Source organism: Calidris pugnax, unplaced genomic scaffold (assembly GCF_001431845.1).
Source record: "Calidris pugnax isolate Ruff unplaced genomic scaffold, ASM143184v1 scaffold25, whole genome shotgun sequence".
Taxonomy (NCBI): domain Eukaryota; kingdom Metazoa; phylum Chordata; class Aves; order Charadriiformes; family Scolopacidae; genus Calidris; species Calidris pugnax.
In genome coordinates this window covers 6523712-6549968 of record NW_015090805.1, presented here as the reverse complement: position 1 = coordinate 6549968, position 26257 = coordinate 6523712, and the positions used below count along the sequence as shown (strand labels likewise).

At 42.6% G+C, this 26257-nt stretch overlaps 2 protein-coding genes across 6 annotated transcripts; one reads left to right on the top strand and one right to left on the bottom strand.

Moving 5' to 3' along the window:
- Nucleotides 1-565: 565 nt before the first annotated feature.
- SETD4 (SET domain containing 4) lies at nt 566-11114 on the bottom strand. 4 transcript variants are annotated; one of them, XM_014938173.1, is made up of 11 exons: nt 11044-11114; nt 10415-10522; nt 9648-9743; nt 8725-8762; nt 7125-7213; nt 6065-6494; nt 5063-5237; nt 4301-4382; nt 3865-3945; nt 2721-2844; nt 566-1856 (listed from the first exon to the last, which is right to left on the bottom strand). In XM_014938173.1, the coding sequence occupies exons 2-11, from the start codon at nt 10482-10484 to the stop codon at nt 1722-1724; spliced, it is 1320 nt and encodes a 439-aa protein (XP_014793659.1). In that variant the 5' UTR covers nt 10485-10522; nt 11044-11114; the 3' UTR covers nt 566-1721. The 4 variants fall into 4 exon arrangements, with proteins under 4 accessions (XP_014793659.1, XP_014793660.1, XP_014793661.1 ...); XM_014938174.1 differs by having other exon boundaries at nt 10415-10517; nt 11066-11091; XM_014938175.1 differs by having other exon boundaries at nt 10415-10517; nt 11044-11074.
- LOC106885737 (carbonyl reductase [NADPH] 1-like) lies at nt 11105-19101 on the top strand. Of its 2 annotated transcripts, none has more exons than XM_014938177.1 (4): nt 11105-11254; nt 12267-12586; nt 16094-16201; nt 17845-19101. In XM_014938177.1, exons 2-4 carry the CDS (start codon nt 12301-12303, stop codon nt 18279-18281), a joined length of 831 nt encoding a protein of 276 aa, XP_014793663.1. In that variant the 5' UTR covers nt 11105-11254; nt 12267-12300; the 3' UTR covers nt 18282-19101. The 2 variants fall into 2 exon arrangements, with proteins under 2 accessions (XP_014793663.1, XP_014793664.1); XM_014938178.1 differs by having other exon boundaries at nt 11167-11270.
- The last annotated feature ends 7156 nt before the right edge of the window (nt 19102-26257 follow it).

The following is a 26257-nucleotide window of genomic DNA, read 5'->3' as shown; positions in this document are numbered from 1 at the left end:
GTTCAGCCATCTCCAGGAAAGCAGGGCTCCAACACACGTAACAGTTATTTGGGAAGACAAACGCCACCAACTCCCAATGTTCCACCTCTTCCCTCTTCTGCCCCCAGTCCTATATGCTGAGCACGATGCCACATGGCACAGAACATCCCTCTGGTCAGCCAGGGCTGGCCATCCCAGCCGTGTCCCCCCCAAGCCCACTCACTGGAGGGGCCACATGAGGAGCAGAAAAAGCCTTGATTGTGTAAGCACTGCTCAGCAGTAACTAAAACATCCCCAAATTATCAACACTGTTTTCAGCACAAATCCAAAACATAGCCCCATACCAGCTACTATGAAGAATATTGACTCCACCCCTGACAAAACCAGCACAGCCAAATTGACCGGATGCAGAAAAAAAAAAAGCATGGAAAACCCCTGCAATCCTCAAATCCAAGCAAGTTTACATAAAAACATTCTTGTTCACAAGATACCAAAGAAAGTCTGAATGTGTGCTTGAGCTTGAATACTTGTTTTCACTCGTTGCATTTTTTTCTTTAAATTATATCATTAGCTAGAATGTCTTTACTGCTGTATAGAATTTCATTTATTTCAAAAATAGAGGTCTTATAGAAAATGACCCAATATATTTACAAAAATAAACGTTTAAAATACACAGTTCTTAAAAAATGCTAAAAACAGTAATGAAAAATTCCATGAAATGCGATTCCCCACAAAATGGAAAATAACCACAACACAACCACAATTATAAATGAAGTTTACACAGCTTAAATAAGGGTCCTGCCCTGCAATACCCTTTAAGGAAGCCCCTCCTGTAAACAGAAGCAGGGAGCTTGAGCTCCCTATAAAGTATAACTAATACTGAAAGGCAGTTCATGAGACTACCCCCTTGTAGACAGGATGGGAATATTTTTCAGTGTGATCACCAGAACTGACTGGAAACAGAATTAATTGCCTGGGTGGTCTTCCAAATAAGAAACAGAGTTCAAAGTGATATATCCTTTCAGTTCTCATTCGCAGCAGGAGTCAGAACAAGAACTAGTGAGTTTGGAGGGAGTTCTGAGAGTTCAGGAGGGAAATTCACACTTCCTTACATTCGAAAAGCATTTGGGCTGAAACTGCAAAGGGAATGATTTGGAGTTGGTCACAAGAAGACTCATCTGTGCCTTGGCGGTATCTACTACTCCAGCAACTAACAGACTCTACATGAACTGCCAGGTCTTGGGGACACGTAGAGATCTCTGTGAAAAAGTAAAGGATCAGCACAGGGTAAACAGAAGTGGCTCTGTCCTCCTCCTCTCTGTCAAGTGCCAGAACTCAAATACCTGCTGAGGAGTACCTGCTTGGACCTACGATCCATGCTTTAGCCAGACAGGCAGCTCTAAAGCCTAGGACTGCTGGAGCTCCCAGTCCTGGCGCTGCTCAAATGACTCAAAAGACCCCAGAAGCTGTTTTGCTCACTGCAGTGTGATTTGGATGAGACGTGATGAAAGCCACCTGTGCTCCCCTCCTAGCATTTGGGCTAACATTTTGAATTATTGAAGAAGGTCAGCGCAGAACAAAATAAGACTCTGGGTTTCGTATGACCGTATGAACAAAACTAGGCATATTCTGATGACTATTTATATTACACTTTGCTGCTGAAGTCTATTAAAACAGTTGAGCAAGGCACATCCATGGCACATGAGCTCCAATCAGCCAATGCTACCACAGCTCCAGAAGGGTCAAGTTGTTGCCATATTCAAGTTGCCAAGAATCTCAGCTGATTTTTGTAGTAACTTCAGGTCTTCCAAGTGTAGGGCTTCTACCAAAGCCAGCTGGTCTTTGAGGTTCTCTTTGTTCCTTTTCAACTGGGAAATCTGAAGTTTATACAAATAGGATTAAATTACTAAAAATTCACATTATTTAATATAAGACATGAACACAAAATTTGTGCAAAGTTCCTCTGTGGTAGGGATTTCATGACCTATGTCAAAATACAGTATTTTTTTTAACCTTCTACTGTAATAGGAAAAGAAGAAAAAAAGAAGAAAATAAAGGAAAAAAGATCATACATGGATAGGAAGCAGACCAAAAACAAGGAAAGGAAGGGAAATGTTTACCTGATATCAGGCTCCTAAGCCCTATTATCCTTAAGATGTTGCTCAAGACCAGATTCAGCTCATACTCTGGGCATGTAAGCGTTTCCTTTGCAAAAGTGTGGTTTTAATAACTGCTTTCCATGATAGCTATCCAACTTGACATTAAATACAAATGCTGTTTGCCAAAATTCAGAAAGGAAGGAGAGATTGTTTTCCTAAGAGTACAGACCTCCCTCACAGGAGACTGGCTGACATCAGTAGCTGATTTGGTTTGACTGGCTTTAATGAACACAGCCTTCACTTTCTGCAACAAGGCACTCGTGGCAGGTCTGCAACATCTTATGTGCCCACCTCATACAACCCAGCATTTTCTTTTAAGAGATAACTTCAACAAACACATTGATACTGTAAGCAGAGCAAGTTCAATGCTTTTCCCTTGTTTACATGGCTTCATGTAAGCTTTGTAACTCGGCTCCTTTCTTTGCTGCAGCCACAAATTCTGCTGGGCAATTTACTGCTGTCAGTCACCCTGGCAACAAATCCAGCACCACCCCAAGTGTAGTCAATTCCCTCCATCACTGCTGGACATTTATGCTAGGAGACAATGGAATCTCAGCTCCCTTGTTCTTCCAGTCAAATTACCTGAAGAAGGACATGCTGTGTCTCCTCTATTAAAAAATGGCATATCTTTGCTGTTATAGTCAAAGTCTGCTGCTCGTTTCTGGCTGAAACTACATCACCAAGCAGTATTCTTCTCCAGGAAGTACTACAACAAAAATGTTTGGACAAGACACAATCACTTGCGTATTCCCCAACTGAATGACAAACATATGGTTATGCTAAGAATAGCATCGCTGGCGTAAGGCAAGTAGGGGCAGCATATATCAAAAAGGCACACGGCTTTCAGATATGAGACTGATAAGGCAAGCAAAAGAGAAGAGGGATTTAATGGTCCAAAGGAGAACTTCACCTCCCAGTCCTTCACCCCTTTCAGCCCAAGCCACAGTCCACACTTAGACCAAGGCTTCCAGTCTTCACTGCTCTGCCATGCTGCCAACCAGCTTCAGCAGCACTGGTGAGGAGTAAAAGCCATTCACTCAGAACCTATTAGTGTGGCTTCTGCTAAACCTCCCCTCACATACTGACACACTTCATGGACTTGAAACTAGTAACACAGGGACTTATTTTTACTTTTTCTAATCAACTTATTCCGCTCAGCAATGCATCTTCAAAGCATAAACAGCTTCAATTTTTTTTTTAATTATTATTTACTATTACAAGCAAAGTCCAGGTAACCAACTTCTATTCATGCTATTCAAGGCACATTTGCTATTTGGAACAAATGATCAAAACTGCACTGACAGTCACTGGAGATTAATTTCAGCAATTTATTTGGTCCTAGAATTTCAGAGGCAGCCTGTGGAACACGTGCTTCAAAGAAATCAAGCAAGGTCAACAGCATTTAGAAGTCCCATCAAACCAACAGGAAAAAGGTCTGCAGTCTGAACCTTAAAGTAATATCTCGTTCCCAAAATAGAAAGGGAAAACAATGGGGCTCTTCTACTGTTTAAGACAAGAAAGTAAAAGACCAAAGCACCAAATAAGCAATGACTTTACATTATATGGTCTTCTTTGCCTTTCCTCTTTTCACTTCTCACCTGGAGTCAATGAGACAGACACAGGAAATCCAAATTGCCCCAGTATCTCATACACAGCGAGCAAAGAGCAAATAAAGGAAAATGGCACGTGCACATTGTCAAAACATTCAAAAAGTACTGAAACTTACAATTCATCTGCTTCGAGACTTAACAACTTAAGGGCTGTGAGGAGTCTCCAAGATGGCCCATCCCATCCAAAGGTCAGGTTTCTAAAAAGTCAGAAACAATGTGATGTAGAAAGTATAGATGATCTTTTACAGCATTAATAGCTTCCTTCCTGACAAGTGTCAACAAGGGAAGGTCTGCTCTTCAGAACTAGGACTTCTTTACTCCCCTTACCCTGCTTTTGTCCACAGCTAGGTTTCAAGGTCCAGGCTGTCTCCTATCTCAAGCTTTGATATTGGTGTTTATCACTTCCACCTTCTCCCACAAACACCAAGTAAATCAGTTTGTTAAGTAAAACAAGTAATTATTTTATGCTGGATTTTGATACTAGAAGCAAATTTGACTCCCAGAAAAACCCGTAAAGAAAGCACACATGGGAACAAAACCACAGACACCTACCCTAAGAAATCGCGATCCTTTAGAATTGAAATTTTTGCATTTCTCTGCTTGTCCAGTGGGGGAAGATATTTGAGGAGAGTATCTGCACAAAAATACATTTTAGATATTTAAATAAATGGTATACAGAAGAAACCACAATCTTTGAAGTGACATTTCAACTGTATTTTTCACATAGCTACAGGACAAAGACCAAAACCTTCTACATTTTGGTGAACTTTAACATAATCCAAAAAAGTATCTACTTCTCAAAAGCTATCAGCAGTCTAAAAGATTGTATCCTTATAATGGAAATCCTGACTCAAACTAAAGTTACGAACCACTCTCAGCAATTTCAATTTGTGGGGATCAGGACTTAAGTCCTGAAGTCAATGGTACAGTCTAAGACAAACGGTTGGAAGCTCTACATACATGCTGGTAAGAATTGCAATTTTACAAAAGAAAAAAGTTTCCAAAAAGCACTCAATTTTAAAACGCCAGTCCTTATGTTCTATACAGTTCAAAGTGGTATCAAACTCTATTCCACTTCTTGAAGATACAAATATCTTAATGGCACTAAAAAAAAAATAAGTCATAATGCCTTGATATGTATTGTGCACATTATGCATTGTCTATATATATATATATATCTGCAAGTGTATTTCCTCACTATCCTTTAGTTATCCTTTTGCACCCACACATCTCCTGGTGAAGACAGACAGCATGAATATGCTGAGATTCTCTGCTATTGCACCTTTCCATGTCAAGACAATCTAGATATCCAACCTGATGAGACATAAACGCTGCTGTGAGGGTTATTCATGGCAACAAATCCATATTCTAGTAGCAGTCGCTGATTATCATGAGGCCCATAGCAGATAAATACTTCTTTGTATTTTTTGCACTGTGAATTTGTCCAAATTTCATAGCTTCTTGTCTGCTCGTTAAATGCAGCCTTTACCTTCGAGAAATTAATAAGAAAAAGTTTTACTCTTGGCAGGAGGACAGGGTAAAAAAGAAATCAGATCTTGAATATTAAAACCCAACAGTATTGAGCATTCCTCTAACTGCAATAAAACAGATAGTGTTACAGATGTCTGAAAAGGCAAGCCATTTGGACGATTCCACATCAGGCCACCAGGATTACTCTATAAATACTAGTTTAATATACTATAAATACTAGAAGAACAAACATCAAAACCTTAGTCCTCAGGATGCACCACCCACTGTGTAGACTTATTACAGAGGCCCCAGATCTGCAAATAAAGATGGCTTCATGCAGAGCTGGCCACTTTGTGCTATCCCAGCTCTACGTTGGCACACAGTCCCTGACATAAGGTGGAACCGCTCTACACACTTTCCTAAGGCTGCCCACAAGCTTCAGCCACAGGTGAAGTAACATATGGACCATGTAACTCCACATTTGTCTCAGGAGCTGAGCCTTTTGGGAGAGCAGAGTAGGGTTATACTTAAAATCGGCTCTTCCCAGTAGTTACCTCGATGCAAATCTTACCCAGCCATTGCTGGCTCTCCCCATACATTTGCTTTTCTACCTAAACTGAAACATTTGAATCCTTTTTATTCAACTGCCTTGAGCTGAACAGCAAGCTCCTGGGTATATATGAACCACGGGTACTCAGCCTGTGCGTGTCCTCAATAGACAATTTCCCCACTACAAGATCTCTCACTGACCTCAAGACACTCCTAATACATCACATAAATGCATACTGTATTGAGATAATTTATTTACTTGTGAATGCACTAAGTGATCTATTTTGAGTTTCTTACCTGAACATTTGGACTGTGGTTTAGCAAATCTAAATATGGTGCCAATGCATAAACATCTGGCTCAAGAGAAAAACATTCCCTCTGTGAATGTTTCATGTATATTGTCCTGGTGTTAACAGTGCACCAAGCCCACTGTAGAGCACTGTAGTTAAAAACAGTTTCTGTGTTCTCAGCAAACAAAGGCTGCAGGGAAGAGAAAAAAGCTTTGGAAGACATGTACAACTCATGGACCAGCGTTCTCTGCTCCTGAGCCTTCTTTCTTAAAGGTTCAGGAAGAAGGCTCACTACATCATGCTCCAAACAAACAGGGCAAGTGTACGTCTTGGGTAAAACATCAAGATATGGTTTCCACAGAGATTTCTCACCAGCATGCTTCTCTGCTATTAAAAATGTGCACAGTGCTATCAAAGGAGATACAGGAGGCTTCCATCTATTAGAAAATAAAAATATCAACACAACAGATACACAGAGGTGAGATAGGAAATGGATGCAGCAGTATTTTCTCTCTCTTCTAGCTCTTTTAAATGTTATAAATAGCTTCTCTTTTAAACTTCTTTGTAGTTCATCTCCAAGTCCTTTTGATGATTTCAAAGGGGCTATAAAAAGCTGGCTCACCTCTTGGGTTGCTTTTTGGCTTTGTTTTGGGGCGTGGGGGAGAAGGGGTTAGGATATATAACAAGTACAACATAGGTCTTTGTTCTGAATTTTCTAAAAGGCTATGTTCACATGCCTGCTTTGCAACCCCATTTTATCCCCCCTCTCCTATTAAAGCATATCCACAAATTCCCAAGAAAACATTCCTCACTGGCATCCAGGTGCAAACTGGAGGCAGGTCAAGTCCAAGCCTGTACCATCCCTCCAGTTCTTCCCAGCTAAAAGGGGATGCTGTGTCCAAGCCTTACTTATCTGAGCATTCCACATGCATCAAAGTCCATAAAAAACAGTCATACACGTTAGAGTATTCAGTTTAAAGCCCTAATACCACTTAAGATGATTAATCTACTAACGAGCAACCCAGAGGAAAGGCCAGCTTGCCCATAAACTGTCTTTTTTCACTTACCTCATAATGTATTCTCCCAAGCCACTACTAAGGACAGTGCCCGTGGTGAGTATGCATTTCTCAGGCAATGAAATAACCAGATCCCCTGCCTTTGAGGAAGAAAAAAAAAAAAACAAAAACACAACACACACAAAGAATAGTAAAGGTCAAGTGTAAATGACTCATCTACTGTGTGATTTCTGAACAGAGAGACATTCCTCAGAGAACACTAACGTCAGAAAGCAAACAGATGAGATGTTGAACTTGATGAAAACTGGCATGGTTTCAAGACAGTCACAGTCCAGGGAAGGAGGATAACTGCAGTCAGTAGGAACTGTAACCTGCAGAAAGTTAGCTGTTCACAGAAAATCTGGTGTCTGGCTACTCTTTGTGCTGAGACATATTTTAGATTAGATCTCACAAATACCTGAACTTCTATCAACATAGCAGTATGTGGTAAGGTTAATTTAGGTCATGTCTATGCTGACCTTGTTTGCCAAGCTGCTGCATGTATAAATTAGGTTTCATGCCTGGCTTGAGCCATAAGTGTCAATGCCTGTATGGAAAGGACATGAATCATCCCCTTCCAATTCTCCTGAGTTTCCTTATCTTGGTCAAGCCCAGCTAAATCTAGGTGGCACTTAACTCACTGCAGACTCCCAGCACTGTAAATAACCTGAACCTCTGGCTTCAACTGCTGGCTCTAACCCCAAGCAAGCATAAGAACATACCATGTCTGGAGAACAGTGTATCTCCACTACACCTCCTTCCTACTTCTTGCTATACTCTCTATTTTGCAAAAGACTCTGGGTCTGATTCTTCATTATTTGATATACAATTCCCATACCAGTTCAGAAACTTCTCCAACAAGCCCATTTCCTGAAAGGCACTTTTCAGTAAAAGTTCGGTCTTTCTGTGTCAATATCTTAAGGGTAAGGTATTTTTAATACCATTCCTCTTTTCTGCTGGGAATCATAGAAATTATTATTCTATTAGCTGGTCTACCAACAAGGAAGAGGACCATCAAAGCGAGGTTAAAGCCATGGCTTCACATTATGGCTAAGATAATCTAAAGTCAAACACCACTTAAGGTTCCTTTCCTCAATCCCCCTTCCTGATATGTCATTCTTCCAGCACTGGCCTGACCAAGGTGGAAGATTTCAAGGAGCAAAGCTATCAAAACTAGTAATTTTTTTGAAAAGACAGTTTTCTGTTAGTTTAACTTCTCAATACAACTTATCACACGAGTGGGGAAGACTGCTACAGCCAGTGCAAAAGAAGCTGTAAGAGTCAGGGGCTGAGGGAGAAGGCATACAGGAGGGAAGAGATCTGCTTCTTAGGGTTTCAGTTAGCCACTGATTGGCTTACACTGAAACACTACATTACATACTAAATCTCTGTAAATGAGGACAGGAATGTCTTCACCCTACAAGTCGTCAGGGTACATAGGCTATCACCTTACAGATATGTCAATATTGCAAATGCTGGTATTATGTTAGAAATTACATCCACAACAGGGACTGTGAAGACCTTGCCCGGAATTTCGAGCTTTGCCTGTTGCAAAAGTCATGACATCTCTAAGCACCTGGGGAGCTCTCCCATTATAGTCAACATTACTAACCTGAAGAGCTTTAGTTGTCATCAGTCCTCTTCCTGTATCTGAAGCAGGAACAAAAAGGATGCTTAAATACATCTATACGTGTAAAATACCGGAGACTATGATAAGCTGCAGTAAATTAGCAGGCCAGCAAGGAAAAGCTCTAAAAGGACATACATTATCTCCTACAAATCATAAAAGCCAATTGTGTATTGTTCCAGATAGATAACTCATTTCTTTGTTCTCCGATTCTCTTTTTGCTTTTTAGGACCCTGTGAAAGCCCTTCCCCTGCATTCCCTGCAACACTTGCTGTCCAGTTTTAGCAATTACTCAATTTCTTTTCCCCTATTTTTTATTTAAACACTTCTTGGTTTCAAAGTTTTAACTAAACTTTACAATTCCTATTAATGATATCTTTTCTGTGATTCAGACTACTCTCTTTGACATTGCAAAAGTTTTTGAAACATAATCTACTTAAAGAGAAAAAATACAAGTATATGCCTTTTCTGTAAACAGTACTAAGTGAATTCTAGCTCTGAAATTATTTACCTTTCCGTATGACTAGATCTGCTGAACTTGTACAGAAAAAAAGTGAAAGAAATTAAAATAAGGTTTAGTTCTAATACTGTAAAACCTTAAGAGATACTACTTTCTTCTTTAAAACTGCGCTATTAACACTTAAAGATTTGATTTCTACAAGGAATTTGACATAGGTGTGCATGTTTTGTAGCATACCAGAGTTATATATGAGAACATCTTTATATAAGAAACAGCTGACAGTACTCCATACCTACTTGTTTACATTAAATGATGTTCACATGCATTTGCTCACAGTGACTGGCTTTCTTCTTGATGCCAGCCAGGTTTGTGATTCCAAACAAAAGCAGGAATCTAACATTCTTAGAAGAATAAAAGAAGGATATTCAATAAATAATGAAAACATTACCCCAGAACTGTGCTGGCCTTAAATTACTGTCTTCAAATCCTCTGCTTTTCAGCCACTTCTTAAGTTTAATGTATTCCAGTTTGTGACTACAGTTGACTAAAAAAAAAAAACAAAAAAAAAAAAAAAAAGGGAGATTAATGCTATTAATAGCACTCTATTGGAAAATAAAGGAAATTAAAAAATTTTACTGTATGGTCAGAAAAACCAGATTTTGGACATTTTAGTACAGTAGCTGCCCTTGAACTAGCTTAGTAAATTACTGGCCTCTGGGAATTGGGACCTAGCACAACTTCAGGAGTTATCCAGAATACTCAAGGGTCAAAGAATTAAAGAATTAGAAATAAGTTCTTTACTATGAGGGTGGTGGAGCACTGGAACAGGTTGCCAAGGGAGGTGGTTGAGGCCCCATCCCTGGAGATATTCAAGGTAAGGCTCGACGAGGCCCTGGGCAACCTGGTCTAGTTGGGGGTGTCCCTGCTGACTGCGGGGGGGTCAGACTAGATGAACCTTGAAGGTCCCTTCCGACCCAGATGATTCGATGATTCTATAGTACTTCCCATTAGCCAGAAAAGAGCTCACAGTAAATATTCACCATGCTCTGCTTGGGACTGTAAACAAATGCTAGAATACTTGCATAAAAAAAAAAAGCTAACACTTATGAATGTTATTTCAAAGCATAAAGGTGTTTGACAAACGCACACCGCAAAATGACACCTTCACAAACAACTGGTTCTTTTATTATTTAGCAGTACTTCCAGCAGCAGTACCTCCATCCACAAAACTCTGCAAGCGTTTTCTTCTTCTCTTTCGACCCGTCCGGCCTCTGCTTTTCTTCATATTCAGAAACAGATTATGCCTTAATTAGACAATCTGAACTTTAAAAGAAACAAAAACGTTAATTAAAAATACAAAGTCCCTTTCAAATACTGCATGTTTCTTTTACATCAGTAACAGAAACCTGCGCACCGCCTGTTTAATAAGCCGCCTCTTTAAAGTTCAGAAAAGGCACTACGAGCAAAGCCCGCCAGGAGGGCGGGTGCTGGGAGTGAGGGAAGAGGGGAAGCCCTTCATCTCCAAACACCATCTTGGCCACGGCACGGCCATAACTCGCCACAGCCCCGGCGCCCCCCCGGCCGCACAGCCAGGCCTCTCCCCACCTCCCTGCCCTGACAGAGAACCACCCGAGCGTTAGGAAACCGCCTGGGACCGCCGGTGGCCCCTCCCGGTTTAAGGCAGAGACGACTGAGGAGTGTAACGATAAGCGCTATCTCCCCTCAGCGGCTCTGTCTCCCAATTCCCTCGCGGGCTGAAATGGCGGCGGGGGAGAGGGCAGAGATGGCGATGCTCGCACGGTACCCCCCGCCGCCGCCTTACAGCCGCCCACCCGCCGGCACACCTGCCGGAGAGGAGGCACACACCGCCGCTTCCCGCCGCCATCGCCGGTCCCCGCCCGCCCGCACCGCCCCTTCCCGTGGCGGGAGGCGGGCCGCCCCCGCCGCCATCTTAGGCGCGTCCGCCCGCCTCTTGCGCTGCGTGAGCGGCCGTGGCCGGCTGCCAGTTGGTCCCGTCCTCGTCGCCGTGTGGAGCTGAGGAGCGAAAGGGAGAAGGTACGCGGTGCTGGAGGTGGGTGAGGGAGTGCCGGCTGCCTCTCCGGGCCCACCCCGCAGCTCCTGGCTGCATTCAGCCAGGATGGCCCCGTGAGGAGCAGGGAGTCCCCTGAGGCGTTGGGGGCTTCTTTCCTTGTGGGGAAGAAACAAGCGGCCCCGAGGAGGTGGCAGCGAGTGGAATGTGGCGGTTTGCAGCGAGGTGGGACCTTGGAGGTGGACGGGGAGAGGGCGGCTGCTGGCCCCGGGGAAGTCGGTCCGTAGCTGGACAGGCTTTTAGGAGCTGGTTAAGATTTCACCGTCGCTCGATGTCTGTCCGCTCGTGGCTACTTGCGAGCTAATTTGGAAGAGAAATGGTAACTAAGTCAAAAGTGACCAAAAACAGCGTTATAAACGCGCTTTTTATGGGGGAGAGGCATCTTCTTGAAATGTGCTATAGCTGTGGAAAAAAACAACAAGCAGGCTTTGTATCTAGAGCTGACTGGTGTGTTAAACAGCAGAAAGTGTCTGTAGTCCACTATTTCCCTCTTAAAATGCTAGATTTGGTTCTCTGCCTGACACTCGAAGATCAAGCCACTCCTCCCCCTTTGAGCCTGTTTTTTTGGCTTTAACTGCCTCAGTGCTTGGATTGAACCAGTTGAATATTCCCAAAAGAGGGTAATGGTATTCCTGTAACTTGTATGTCCAGAAGAGCTTACTCCCGTCAAAAGTTAATTTAGTACTGAAGATTAGTCATTGACTTTCTTTCTTTTTGTATTTTTTTGGTGTTTTGTTTTGGGTTTTTTTTTTTACCCAGTCACTGGTTGGGCTTTCTTCAGAACGTTAACACCGCACTTGTATTTCTCTGTGAATGCCTCATGCTGCTTTAGTAAGTTACAGTCAGTGTGCACTTTAATGTAGTTTCACCTAATTCAAGATGGTAAATAGGATTTTAAAGAAAAAAACACTTTAATCCATTTTCACATAGCCATTTTTGTCCATTCAAGTGTGAAACCTTCTTCTTTGCCATTTGCAGATAGTGTCGCTTTGGCGTACGTTCAGAGGGGACAATGTCCAGCGTGCCGGTGGCTGTGGTGACCGGGTCCAACAAAGGCATCGGCTTCGCCATTGTGCGGGCTCTGTGCAAGCAGTTCCCGGGGGACGTGTACCTGACAGCCCGGGACCCCAGCCGTGGCCAGGAAGCAGTGGCAAAGCTCCAGGAGGAAGGGCTGCATGCACTCTTCCACCAGCTGGATATCGACGATCTGCAGAGCATCAGAGCTCTCCGTGACTTCCTAAAAGAGAAATATGGAGGGCTGAATGTGCTGGTTAACAATGCAGGGATCGCTTTCAAAGGTAGGAAGCGAACTGTCTGGGATAGTCCTATCTTCTACAAAGTTACATGGAGAAGGACAGTAGATGCATCGAGGATTTTACAAAGTTTCTTATGCAAGTCTTCTGTGCCAATGGCATGCTGCTTTTCGGGCTGGGCAAGCTACCAGCCTTAAGCATGGTGAGAGGGCAATGTGAAATGGCGCTTCCTCTAGCATCTGTTGGGCTAACCGTGCATGTAAACATGCTTCCCATGAGTATTGTATTTGCATCACATACAGAGCATGGAAATACTTCAGGCACACAGTGCATGTGAGCAGAGTTGGGTTTATTGCCTCAGTGTCCGTGAGTTTCATCAGGCCCACGGGAGCCCATTATCTCTGTGAATATCAGCCTTGTTCCTGGGGGATCTGTGTTTTCTCTCTTCAGCAAGCGCCATACTTTGTTCCATTACCTGCTAAAGGATTCCAGTTGATAAAAAAGAACCTTTGGCCCTGGGTGATTGTCATCTTTGTTTATCTTTAACTTTCTCAGGCCGTTCAGTTACCTATAGAACAGTTAACCTCAATCTTGCTGTGCTGAGCAAGAACTTAACCCTTCCATCTTCTAGTGGACAGGAAGGCAAGGAAAGTGAGGAAGACACAGCAGCTAGAAGGTAGAAGAATACATTTTTTTTTTTTTTGTAGGTGTTTATAAAAACGAATTGAGAATCATGTTAAGTCCAGATAGAGCAAATCACAAGTATGACAAGTTCATTTCTCCACCAGTACAAACTTGTTCTTTCCATATTTTAGGGTGGGGTTTTTCGGTTTTATTTTAAGTTCTCTGCCTGATCTCCAGTTAGGACATGTAACTGTTCAAGCATGGTGTTGTGCTGACTCGTCTGCCTACTGCACGAGTTAAGGAGGCCTGTCAGGTAGTATGGATCAAACTTCCACCTGCTGCTGAAGGTGGAGCTTCTCGTGTAGTGGGAGTCCAGCAATGAAGTCCAGTCACTGTTATACAATTTCACATGGTACTTCACGGGAAGATTGCTCATGTTCAAGGTTAGCTTAATAGGAGGCAGCTCTTAATATAATTGTTTGAGCTTCAGGATGTGCTCAAGATAAATGTTAAAACCTTGTAGCAACAGAGTTAAAAGATTGTGTCTCTGCCCGTGCTTATCATTTATAAAGCCTGCAGGTGTTCAAACTATTATTTCTGCAATTTATAAGCAGGGCCTTAGCTCAGCCTACTAGTGACAGTGAGTTAGCCCAAGACTGGGCTGCAGCTACAGCAATTGCAGTGTGTTTCCTGGTGGTGACTTTGCAGCAGCTGTAGCCTCCATCAGTGTAGGTACGTGGGCAGGTGAAAGAGAAGCTCAAGTTGCTGCAGCAAGATTTGTTAGAGCTCATCTGTGAGAGATCTTAGATTTATTATCATGGAGCCACTGACCAGATAAATAGCTAAAACAGCGTGACCGGTCAGGTTCCTGTTAGCATCCTTTACTGCACCATAGATATTTTATTATTATTATTTAGAAGTTGCTTCCAGATGTTTAGCCTAGATTTTCTTCAAGCTGCTAATTTACTGTGAGTCAGCAGTGGGTCATACGATTAAGAAATGTGATAGAGGAGCCAGTTGTAGCTGTTGTTGTGTATTTAACACAGAGGATAGAGGATTTAACACCTGTGTAAGAACTTGCTGCGATGCTTATATCATTGTTTGGATTTAATTCTTGCTTGTGAGATTGATGTTTCTACCCAAGCTTGCTTCTTGCCTCACCAGGTTTCTGCTACCATCCCAGATTTATGTTTTCCTTTCTTTATTGTAGTACTGTGTATCATTGCTGTCTGTCAAAGATTAGATTTACCACTGAATTTAATTTATTGTTCAGTTTTTGTGCTGCACTACAGATAGTCCAGCAAAACCATTCATGTATGAAATGATTATGCAGCCGTGGGTTGCCTTCTGGATGAGCTTCTGCGAGAACAGTCATTCCAGTAATGCTTAGTAAATCAGAGGAGCGTGGATCTATCAGATGTCACAAGTAATATATCTTATTAGGCAAATGAGTGGGTTTTGGACTTTGGGGAAGCTTCTGTCTTGCAAGGTGGGAAGTGGGAGTTTGGAGTTGTGTAGGTTTTTAGTTTAGTTTCTTCTCCCACTGTCATAACTCTTGCAATAGGTCACGATCTGGCTTCGTGTCTCAGATTTAAATGCAAGTAAGTGATTTGCAAAACTTGATGTCATCAGTGGCCATTGCTTGAGAGTATAAATAAGTTAGCTATTAAAGCTCTGTTTTGCAATAAAAACACAACTACATCAAATACTGAATGACACTGCTTCTCTTTTGAGTTTACAAAGGTCTGAGCTATGGAGACAAGTGAAGACCTGCCTAATCTATGTAGGTGGCCTTCATCACTGCAGAGACAGAGCCTGTAGCAGAAGAGGAGAAATGCTGTTACTTCAACTCTACTTCCCCCTCAAAGTGGAGGATGTGTAGCATATGGCTTTATGGCTGAGCCAAATTGTCAGCTGATGGCACATACCTACCCCACTTGTGGTGGCAAGCTGTCAGTTCTGTCTGCTGAAATCATGCCCTTACAGAGCAGTTCCATGGTCTGCTTATGCTTACCTAAATCAGCTGCCTTTCCTAGCTGCTAATTCCCCCTCCTTCCCTTGTGTTGGCACAGATCTGTTGATTCAGGGGACGATTTACTGACACAAGTATTTATCAGTTTTGGGATAGGTTGGTTGGTTTTTTTCAGACCACCAAATCAGCCCTGCATTCTTTATAGAAGCTTTTACAGTGTTTGTTGCACTTTGGCACTGCTCTGGCTTCAAGTACCAGCTAAGAACCCAAGGCATGGCAACCTAAGAGTCAGGGTATAGAAGCAGTTGTCTGCCGCGTTGTTGGATGTTAGTATTGGGGTCATAGTCGAACTTTTGCATCTTCAGTGGCAGCATCCTAGATTCAGGAGCTTCCCCTTCCCCTCCCTTGGTATGTCAGAATGGTGCTGAAGGGCCATGCTATGCATTTAAGAGGAGAGGGCACCTCAAAGTTTACTTTCTTGTCACAGTGGCAGCCCCAGCTGAGCACTGGGTGTGAATAAGTGCAGGGAGGTCAGTCGGCAGGCCGGGCAGCACACCCTGTGAGAGCAGGCTTTCCTTGTCTCCTCCATATAAAAGGCAGAAAGAAAAACGGCCTGTGGGTTGGCAAATGACTCTGCAGAGTGATACAACCTCTCCTGGGTCAAAGCCAAAGCCTTCAGCTAAGAACAGGTGAAAATATAATTAGGTCATTATTAATATAAAATTGCAGAGCTGGATCTTTTCATTAATAAGAATGTGTCAGTGATGGTTTTTTTTATTTCAATGTATTTTAATTGATCATATGCCTGTTTCCTAATTATCAAAAAAGAAAAAAAGAAACTAAGATAAACTTTCGTGTTTTGGTAGTTCTTGAACTTCCTTTCAAACAGTAGTACAATTCTGATTTTATGTTTTTTTCCCCCCCCACTCTCCCTTGCTGCCGCCTTGCATGAGAAGTTCATGACTCAACTCCGTTTGCAGTCCAAGCTGAGGTTACACTGAAGACAAACTTTTTTGGAACCAGGAATGTTTGCACAGAATTGTTGCCTCTTATGAAGCCTTATGGTAAGTGTAACATAACAAGAAGAGAATTAGTTTTGTATGAACTTTAGCCCTTGTTAAATAGGAAAATCCTGTCCCATGTCAGAAGTGCCCTGTCCCATAGCAAGAGGAGTGCACCTTGCTGTACTGTAGGTAAGAGAACAGATGGCCTTTCCTGACCCCCAAAATGTCTCTGGTGGGTATGTTTATATCTGCTTTCAAGCCGGTCACTCTTTTCCATTATGGATTGAAGTGGAATTCTCATGGTGCTCTTGAGAAGACATGAAGAATGTACCCATGCATATTTTGTCCATGTTATCTGCCTACATAAATTGTTATTGCTTCAGAAAGGACCTTTTGAGGATACAAACTTGGATAAAGAAGTACCTAAAACCAGTGTTTCAGCTGAGTTTGATGTGATACATTAAGTTACTGTGATTTGGTGATGTTGGGGGGAACTTGAAGAAAACACTTTACTAAAAATTGTAAATAGAATGGGCCAGTGTCAAAGAAGATGGATGCGTCAATAATAGAGAGGTATTAGCAGCACACAAATAACCTGCACTCGCTGGGTGATTGGTCTGCTCAGAATGTTCCCGTTCTCAAAACCAGGGAGCACTGGAAGCTACTGAAGCACTACTGGCATATCATGGATGATTTGAACAGAGGGTATTTGGATCTAATACTCACACCAAATCTAAGGGTTTTTTTTTAAATGCAGTTCTCTTCGAAACTTGTGATCACTAGATATTTTCATGGATATTTGCATAAGTGCTTGCTGCTATGAATGAAATGCTGTCTACACCAACATTTGAATACATCTAGGTTTTTAAGAGAAAAGGAGTAGATGAGAGAGAAGTTTGGAACTGTTAGTAGTAACTGAATTTTGGGAGGCTGGTAGGGGAGAGAGTAAACGGTGCCAAAATTGCAGTTTAGTCCTGTTTTACTAAGGGTGAAGGACAAAAGTGCTGATAAAGTCATTAGCGGAAAGGATTAATTTCTGTAACTTTTAAGATCAGAGTCCTCATGTTTGTTCCCTTGTTGATGTGCTGAATGGCCATAAACTAGCAAGAGGGAAGGAAGCAGTGTAACATAATTTTAGGGAAGAGGAGTGAATTACTGATTCAGCTGACTCATTCCTCTGTACTGAAGTGCTGGGAGATAAATAACCTACTGCAGTTTTGCATGCTGGGATGTAAATCTTCAGGTGTTCTGTAAACAAGCTGATGGTCTCACTGCATTAAGATGTAGATTGCTTTTGTTGAATTCCGTAGTATTCTGATTTTTGAGGTGCCTTCTCACAGCACTTGACTCAAGCTGTTGCCGAAGTGAATTTCAAGAGTAAAGTCTGGCTGCTATTACTGAGCCTCTTACATCTGTAGGCATATTCATAGTAGTAAGTGGCTATTTCCTGGAAGAATACCTGAAGTTCAATAGAGAGCTCTTGCAGGTTCACACCTTAAATTACCCTCTCTAATGGTATTTACTAGAAACACCTGATGTTGATTTACCTGTGGTCTTCCAGAAGCTCTGCAAAATAGTGCACACAAAATATTTCACAGGCATTCACTTAAGTGGTGAATACATAACTGTAGACTGAGCCCACGTTAGTGTCTGGGCTTGTTTTATGTGTGTAGAAGTAATCAGTCTTTATTCTCTTTTACCAGGTAGAGTGGTGAATGTCTCTAGTATGGTAAGTAGCTCAGCTCTGAGAGGCTGCAGCCAGGAACTACAGCAGAAGTTTCGCAGCGACACGATCACTGAGGAGGAGTTAGTGGAACTCATGAACAAATTTGTGGAAGATACCAAGAAAAGTGTGCATGAGAAAGAGGGCTGGCCAAATACTGCCTACGGGGTATCCAAAATTGGTGTCACAGTCTTGTCCAGGATTCAGGCCCGGATGTTAAATGAGAAAAGAAAAGGTGACCACATCCTTCTCAATGCCTGCTGTCCTGGGTGGGTGAGAACAGACATGGCAGGTCCTCAAGCCACTAAATCCCCAGATGAAGGGGCTGAGACCCCCGTTTATTTGGCCCTTTTGCCTTCTGATGCTGATGGTCCTCATGGTGAGTTTCTCAGTAACAAAACAGTTCGAACCTGGTGAGCGTACATCTGTGGACCCGTGCAAGCAGTAATATGACTGTGGATTAGTCTGTGCTTTGGTAGGGCATTTAGCCAGAGCAGTCTCATCCTGTCCGCAGCAGCAGCAGGGTCCTTTACCATTATAATGAGGTTACAACTATATGGTACTCCTCTGGGATTAAGTTTACAGAGGGGTACACTTCCCAGCAGTCTCTATGTCCCTGCTCACAGCACTGACTGCATAGCCCAAAATCTGATTTGTGGGTATTCCAGCCCAGATGATACAGGCTAATTTGGTGTTGCCCTAAGGTAGAAGTGCCTGACCTTGTTTACCTGAGTTTACTTTAAATCATTGCCAGCCCTTCTCCCACTGCCCCCAGTACAGATCTCAGATGTGAGTTGGGATGAGGCAGCAGATGCCTTACTCTTTCTTGGCACAATAGATCTTTCTAGGGACCGTACTTGCTTCTTGGGGTGGTGCAGGTTTTCTTAGAGGGGGAGTGGGTTGTTCTGAGATCTACAGTTTGGGGGGAGGCTAATAAGACCAGGACAGAACCACTGCTGTATAGAGATTCTTTATTATCAGTACAAATTGGAATTAGGTGAAAACAAAAATAGCAGTGCTATGCCATTAATAGAACTTAATCTGATTCATTTGTTAATATGTGTATCAATAAATGATTAGTTGCTGATTTGTATTCATCCAAGTGGCTTATTCTGATACTAAAAATGTATAATGTTTGAAAATACACTTTCACTTTCTGCAGCTAATTTTGTAGCTGGAATGTGTGATGTTTGGACTATATAAAGAGAAAATAAACTACAAAACTGATGTAGCAAAATGTTCCTCTGGACTTCCAGTTCATTTATTGCGCAGCCTGAAGTTTCCTTATTTAAAACCTAGATTAAATGCTCTCTATGTAGTAGAGAAAACAAACTGTAAATATTACACTACTATTACAGGATAGGACTTAAATACATAATTATCACGGTAACGAAGTAATCCAAGCAAAGTCACAAGTGGAGGAAGCAGCGATGTGGAGAGCACCAGATTTGTTTTCTTATTTTAAATGTTGGTTATGGCATTTCAAATGCTTAAATCTTGAAAGGTTACCATGGCATTTCAAGCTGTAGGGGTGGAGCTGTGTGGCAGTGGAGGCAGCCTGGGGTTAGGGCAGGGGGCCTGGGACAACCCCAGGCTGTGGGGCAGGGGGCTGCAGGGGACTGGAGGGAGCTGGGGCTTGGTCACCCCCAGGTTATAAGCCTGCAGCCCCTCTCCAGCAAGATTCTCTCAGCCCTGCTTTGGGCAGGGGGAGGCTCCTTCAGCGAAGGAGCTGGAAACAATTGCCTATAAATTTGTCATGAATAATGACAAATCAGCAATGGACGTGTTAATTCTTAATCAGGAGTCGGCAAGACAATGCCAAAGTGCCTTAGCTGACTGGGTTTAACATGGGCTTCCCCCTAGTACAGTTTGTGTTCAGAGAAGCCTTGGATCAAAAGACATAAGTAATACGTGTGGTTATCAGTGCAGAACAAAGGTGTGATTGTTGGTTGGTTTGTTTGGGTTTTTTTTGAGGATACAGTAGCTATTGTTTTTATGAAGATGGAAGTATTGCCAAGTGAGTCATGCCCCAGAGCTTGTGGAAGAGCAGGATGAGTGCTGCCCCAACAGTTCTCATAATAATCTATTCTCAATGAAGGGAAAAAGCTGAGGCCTTCAGTTTAAGGGCAACAGATCAGTTACAAAATCCCTGCATAAAGTTCTGATGAATTGCATGTACTACCAACAGACTGCCTACGGTATGATAGCCCCAAAAGCCATCCAGTTAATACAGGAACTTGACTGTCATTCTGGTGTGCCACAGAAAGAACTACAGTTTGCGTGTGCTCTTCTAGTTGTGCTAATGGCATTTCAGCAAAATAAAACATGGCTGTTCTGATTTAGTAATAATTTGTGCAGAAATTTAAGAGATATCATCCAACAGTGGAGAATCATACTTGGTTCTTCATACTTGAAAAGCTGCTTGAGTCATGAAGTTTTGAAAGTTGCCTGTCCTTCTGGCTGACATGTACAGACTTTCCAAACAAACCTTGACCCAGCTTTCATACGGTTTCTGCAAAGACCAGACTGAGAGACCTTGTCTGTTTTTAAATACAGATTAGTTTCTAAGTATCCCTGTAAGGGATACTAAGTATGCTCTGTAAAGCTGCTGCTTAAGTCTAACTCAGGGTCTAGGTTTTTTTTTTTTAATGTTTAAGCCAAAAGAATTTTAAGTTTAAAAGTTTTACAAAAGATGTGTTTCAAATTCTTATATTAAGCCCTTTCATAGTGCTTATTCTTTGTTAAACCTACAAAGGGTTTGTTTCAGGGTAAGGAAGCAAAGTGGAAGATGATGGCTAAGTAACCATCTTCAGAATCAGCATTTCTCATGGTGAAACTGATTATGACACAGAGAGTTTCTTCTGGTATGACCAGAAAGAAGAACAGAGGACAGGTCTTTTTCACAACCTTTGCGGCTGTGGTGCAGCGCTGGAGAAAGGAGAGTCAGCTGGGTGGAATCAACCTCAGCTGTAGGAGGGAGAAACAAGAGGCAGAAAATCCTGTCTGCTCACAAGGAGCTTGTGCAGGAGCAGCAGGTACCCTGGTGGCACCGGCAGGAGGGCTGTGTCCCAGGCAGAGAGCTGGGGCTGCGCGGGGCAGGCTGCCAGGGGAGGGCTGTTTGCTGGCAGCAGAACGAGAGGGCAGCGTGTGTGGCTGGCTGGGGCTTTGGACGGGGCTTGCATTGTTCAACCAGAATGGCTTTTCTCTTTTTCTGAGCTGCCTCCCTGCTTCTCTCCCATGTCTGTTGTGTCTGAAGTATTTTATTGCTTTCAGATGCCGCCACGCTTGCCAAGGGGTTATTGTGTAAAGTTTAAGGACTAGGAAAGGGATGAAATAATAATGATCTGTTCTACTGTATAAAACTTGTACACGTGATTTACTGCTTTTCTTTTGATGGCACGTCACTGCCATTTTTACTTTGGGATTTATTAGCCAAAGAAATGGCCTGGCAGTGCGGTAGCTGTGGTGATGTGGGACAATAAAGGAATTGGATTCACAATTGTGGGAGCTGTGTAGAGGCAGTTTCTTAGGGACACTATGGCTTGTGCAGGGCATAGTCAGGCAGCAGTGGCAAAGCTGTTCCTGCTGCCACATCAGCTGGGACCATGCAAGGCCTCTGGGACTTCCTGAGGGAGACACAAGAAGACATCCCTGTCCATTGGTTAACAGTGCCACCATCATTTTCAAAGGCTGTCAGGGGTTGTTGAGCGGAGCTTTGCTTTGGAAAGCTGTTGATCTGAAGGTACAGGGGCAATCAGTAAGGAGACAGGTCTGCTCTCAACCTTCTTGAATTTAAAGGGGATTACAACCAGGTCATTTCCATCTGGATCCCCTGCAGTGCTGATTGCTGCAGCATGGGCCAGACTTCCATGCCTGTTCCAGTTCCAATGCTGTGTAGTGTAGTGCATTTGGTTTTCACAATTCCACAATTCCTGTAACAGACTGATGCCACCCAAGCTTTGTTAGATAGGGGTAAAATCAAGTTTTACTAGTTGCATTCAGTCACTGAGCTTTTGTGCTGAAATGACATAAATCATGAATTTCACATGGTTCAAAACCAATTGCCAGTCAAAACTGATGGAAAATTTGTAAATATTTTAACAACTTTAGTTCATATCTATTGTGTAAAAAAACCCATAAATTTATTTTGGGACAATTTCCCTCTGTCCTAGAGTGCCTTATCTTCATCTCTGGAGTCACAGATGCACTGAACACAAACAAACACTTCAAATTATTCCAAAGTGCAGCATTTTTAAAGGCTTCCATGCCTGTTCCAGTTCCAATGCTGTGTAGTGTAGCGCATTTGGTTTTCATAATTCCACCATAGACATTCCTAGAGAGTTTGAAGTCACTTTACCTAAAAAGATGAAGAGAATATACCCAGCTTAACACATTGTTTCCTTAAATTTTCCATTTAACTGTTTTCCTATATAAATAAAGAAGGTGGCAAGAGGTCTTGAGAATCCATTTTTGTCCATAGATAATTTTAATCGAACCCACCTCTTACAGTAGTATAACCTGACAAGTAGGCAGTGTCCTGACTTTGAATGCTGTGACATTCCTCTTGACCTAAAAACGTGTCAAGAAAATTTAGATTATTTATGCTGCCCAGTACTACTTAAAGCACTCCAATGCAGAATATAATTCAAACTCCAGTCTCCCGTTAGTATACGAATGTTTCTCCCTTTTTAATCGTAAATAATGAAAAGCGAGAAGGAACAATAGTGGTGCTTTACAATGGAAATCCTTCAGTTTCATTTTTGTTCTGCAAAGGCTTCATTTTGGAGCTGACAATAAAGGAAACTGTCAGCTGGACAACATTCTGGTCTTGGAGGTCAGTTTTCTTTTCACCATCTATAGATCTCTTCACAACCTCAGCTATTTGTAGCACTTAGATCCGAATGAACAATACCCAACCTCACAGTTCCCAGTTTGGATTCTTGTCGTGTCTTGGGACCTTGCTCACTGACCCAGAGTTGTGGTTACTCAGCACCCTTAAAGTCCTACCCTGTCTCTCTTCAGGTACATACCCACACACTCAGATGCCCTGATCTGATGGGCACTGTCTGTTTGGTTTGGTTGGAGTTACACGGTATTTAGAAGATGTATGGCAGTAGTGGCTCCGGTGGTGCTTTATTTGTGAATGCACATTGGTTTAGATGCAGCTAGGGAGATAAAATACTGAAAGCAAGCAACTTGTTAAACTTCCCACAGTAAATGATAGAGATGCTACATGGTAGAAATTTTATATTTTAAATTGCGAGGGGTATTTCTGAAAGAAAAAAAACAAACAATAATCTGACAAGCGATAAACAATTGGAGTAGACTTTTCCAGGATCAACCAAACAGATTTATGTCAATGTCACATGGAAGTTAATGTGAATGTTCATTAGACTGAAATGCAGCCTGGCTGCCTACAGCAGTGATTACATCAGTAAATCTATCACTTGATGCCATCCCAAGGGCCAGGATTTAGCATGGGCAGTGCTGCCATGGTGCATATAACAAACTGATTTATAGCCTTTCTTGAAAAGAAGTCTTGAAGGGTTAGTACAATAGGCATGCTTTGAATTAGCATAACCTATGATACAAAACCCAGCATTCAGAGTTATTTTTCAGATGGGTTACCAACCAGCAGATTTGTAAGCACCAAAGCAGAGGAAGTGGCTTGCTCTGGAGGTCAGTTGGTTTTGGTGCATGTTCAGAGCTTCCCAGCAGGTAGAGCACTTCCATGGCCTCTCCATCAGGAGATGCTTTGGTGCCTGCCAGCAGCCGTTCCCTCAGCTGGAGCCCAGGAGAATCCCTCTCCTCCACCTAGCTGCCTGGTTCTTTGAAATTCCAGAAGACCTCTATCTTGTGGTAGGAATGGCAAATGGGTTCAGAAGTTAGGTGGAAATCAGACAGGAATACGGTTAGGAGCCCATATACAACTGGTGCAGTCAAAGGACACACATTTGCAAGAAAAAGAGCTTCTAAAGGGATAGCAAACCCTCAGAAACTAATTTTAAAATATTCTGAGAAATGTACTATATTTTGGGACATAAATGCCGTGTGTTAAGGACATCATCAAAAATGCAAGTTCTTTGCTCAGTCAGGCATGTGTATAGAAGCACTGACCTTCATTTCCAGGAACTAAGCTATGCTGCCTTCAAAGTTGCAAGAACCTAAAATTTAGAATTGAACTTAAATTGATGGCATTGCATTTTAGAAAGATAAGCTATGTTGATGGCCATAGTACTGAATATATTTACTGCCTTTGTCCCGGTTTCAAGTAAAACAGAACCAACTTTCTGTTCAGTAATTTTACGTCTTAGTGAGGCCTCTTCTAACTCTCTGAAATTAACAGCATATTGCGGAGAAAACTGCTCGTTCTCAGTGTTAAGACCAATGTTTGTGCTCCATGCCAAGGAACGGTATGCAGAGAGGCCCTTGCTTATACTTATTGCTATAACAGCTGAGGTCAGCCAATTCGTTATTTGCCCTGTTAGAGGGTCAGAAACAGAAAAAGCATAGAGGGGTCCCACCTGTGGGGAGGAGTGGACAGGACAGGTGACCCAAACCTGACCAACTGGGGTATTCCATCCCATCTGCCCCATGCTCAGTATAAAAGCTGAGGGATCAAAGGGTCAACTTTTTTTCTTCAATGGCCAACGTCTGAAGAAGATCCTGTCTGTTCATCTGACTTTGATCCCAATCCGTGTGTTCCTGACTCCAGAGCTGGAATCCCGTTCCCATCTGTCCAGTCTGAGACTCCCCAGTGCCTGCTGGTGATGTCATCCTGGGAGCTTGATACAGTTTCGTATATATTGTATCTATTTTCATTATTTCCTTTCTTTTTAAATTTTAATGTTAATTCCTCATTAAAGTAGTTTAGTTCATGCTAAATGTCTAAATCTCCTTATCTCTTCCTCTCCTCTCTTTTGGGGCAGGGGGGGAAGGAGGAGTGGAGGAAGGCTATCTGTCAGTCTGGTTTTGGTAAATTTGGCCGAAACCGTGACAGCCTTGTACACCTAAGGAAAAATATTACATTCAAAGGGTTGAGTCAGTTTGTTGTATCAGGAGGGAGCCCCGTCTGAATTTAGAACCTGATTGCTTGTATCCTCTAATGCCACCCCATTTCTGGAGATGAGTCTTTTAAAATGACAATAGATTTGTAATAAACCTGGAAATCACTGCAAAACGATTTAATACGTTGCCACACAAATTTCCCCCAGCTGTTAGACCTTTCTCTGAGGTTACCCAGCCTCTCAGGCGTCCCCGTGGTCCTCAGCACTGCAGGCAGACACTGACTTCCCACATGGATGGGATGTGCAAGAGCTGTGTGGGTGGTACAAAAGCCTGAGAACAACTGCTAAAATTTTGTCATGATAAAATTTGACACTCTGAAGCTCGGCCAGCAGTGCTTTTGCAGTGCCTGATGCAGCTTTCGGAGATGCACACAACTGGGGAGGGAAAGCACACGCGGAAGCCTTCCCACCTTCCCTTCTTGCTTCCAGGCTTCCAGCAGGTGCATAAAGCCATCTCACTGGGTGCCAGTAACCCGAGGTTTTATTTGCTAGAAGAAGAACGTGCCAAATTCTATTACTCAAATCTAGCCGGGAAGGGGAAAGGTAGGTGGTCTCAAGAAAATAAAAAAGAATATGAGGGTAAAACTTACTGGAGATGGTTGCTGAAACAGTATCTGTCATAATCTTAAAAGCCACAGTTTCTATTCTCTCATCTTGAATAACTGAACAGGTTTGGTGTTTTTTTCTTGACTTTTCCAGCTACTTTGAACTGCCAGGATTATGTTCTGCCTGCATGTAAAAAAATAATAAATAAAAAAAAACCTAACCAAACCCCAAAACTGAGGTTAAATAATATGTTTCCACAGTATAAAAATTCTTGTCAGGCAAGATCATGTATTTTGATTTCCACAGGCATTTTGCTGTTTTTTTGCAGGGGGAGGGGTTGTTTGTTTTTTGCCATAAGCGTACTAAAAACTGAGCACATTAACTTCCTTTCAAGGTTTTTGCAAGGAGCAGAGCAGAGGGCTTCTTACCTTGGCCTCAAGCCTGCTACAAGCATGGCCACTGAGTCCCCCGTGAAAGCTGCATCTCCCAAATTTCTCAGAAGTGCTTTTCATCTAAGAGTCAAACTGCTACACGCACCTCTTCCTGGCTCCGCTGTAGGGAGACGCTGAAACTGGCTTTGCCTGGAAGAGGAGGTGACAACCCTAATAGTTTAGATACCAGAAAGAAGTTCTTTCCTGTGAGTGTGGTGAGGCACTGGAACAGGTTGCCCAGGGAAGTTGTGGATGCCCCATCCCTGGAGGTGTTCAAGGCCAGACTGGATGGGGCTTTGAGCAACCTGGTCTAGTGGGAGGTGTCCCTGCCCATGGCAGGGGGGTTGGA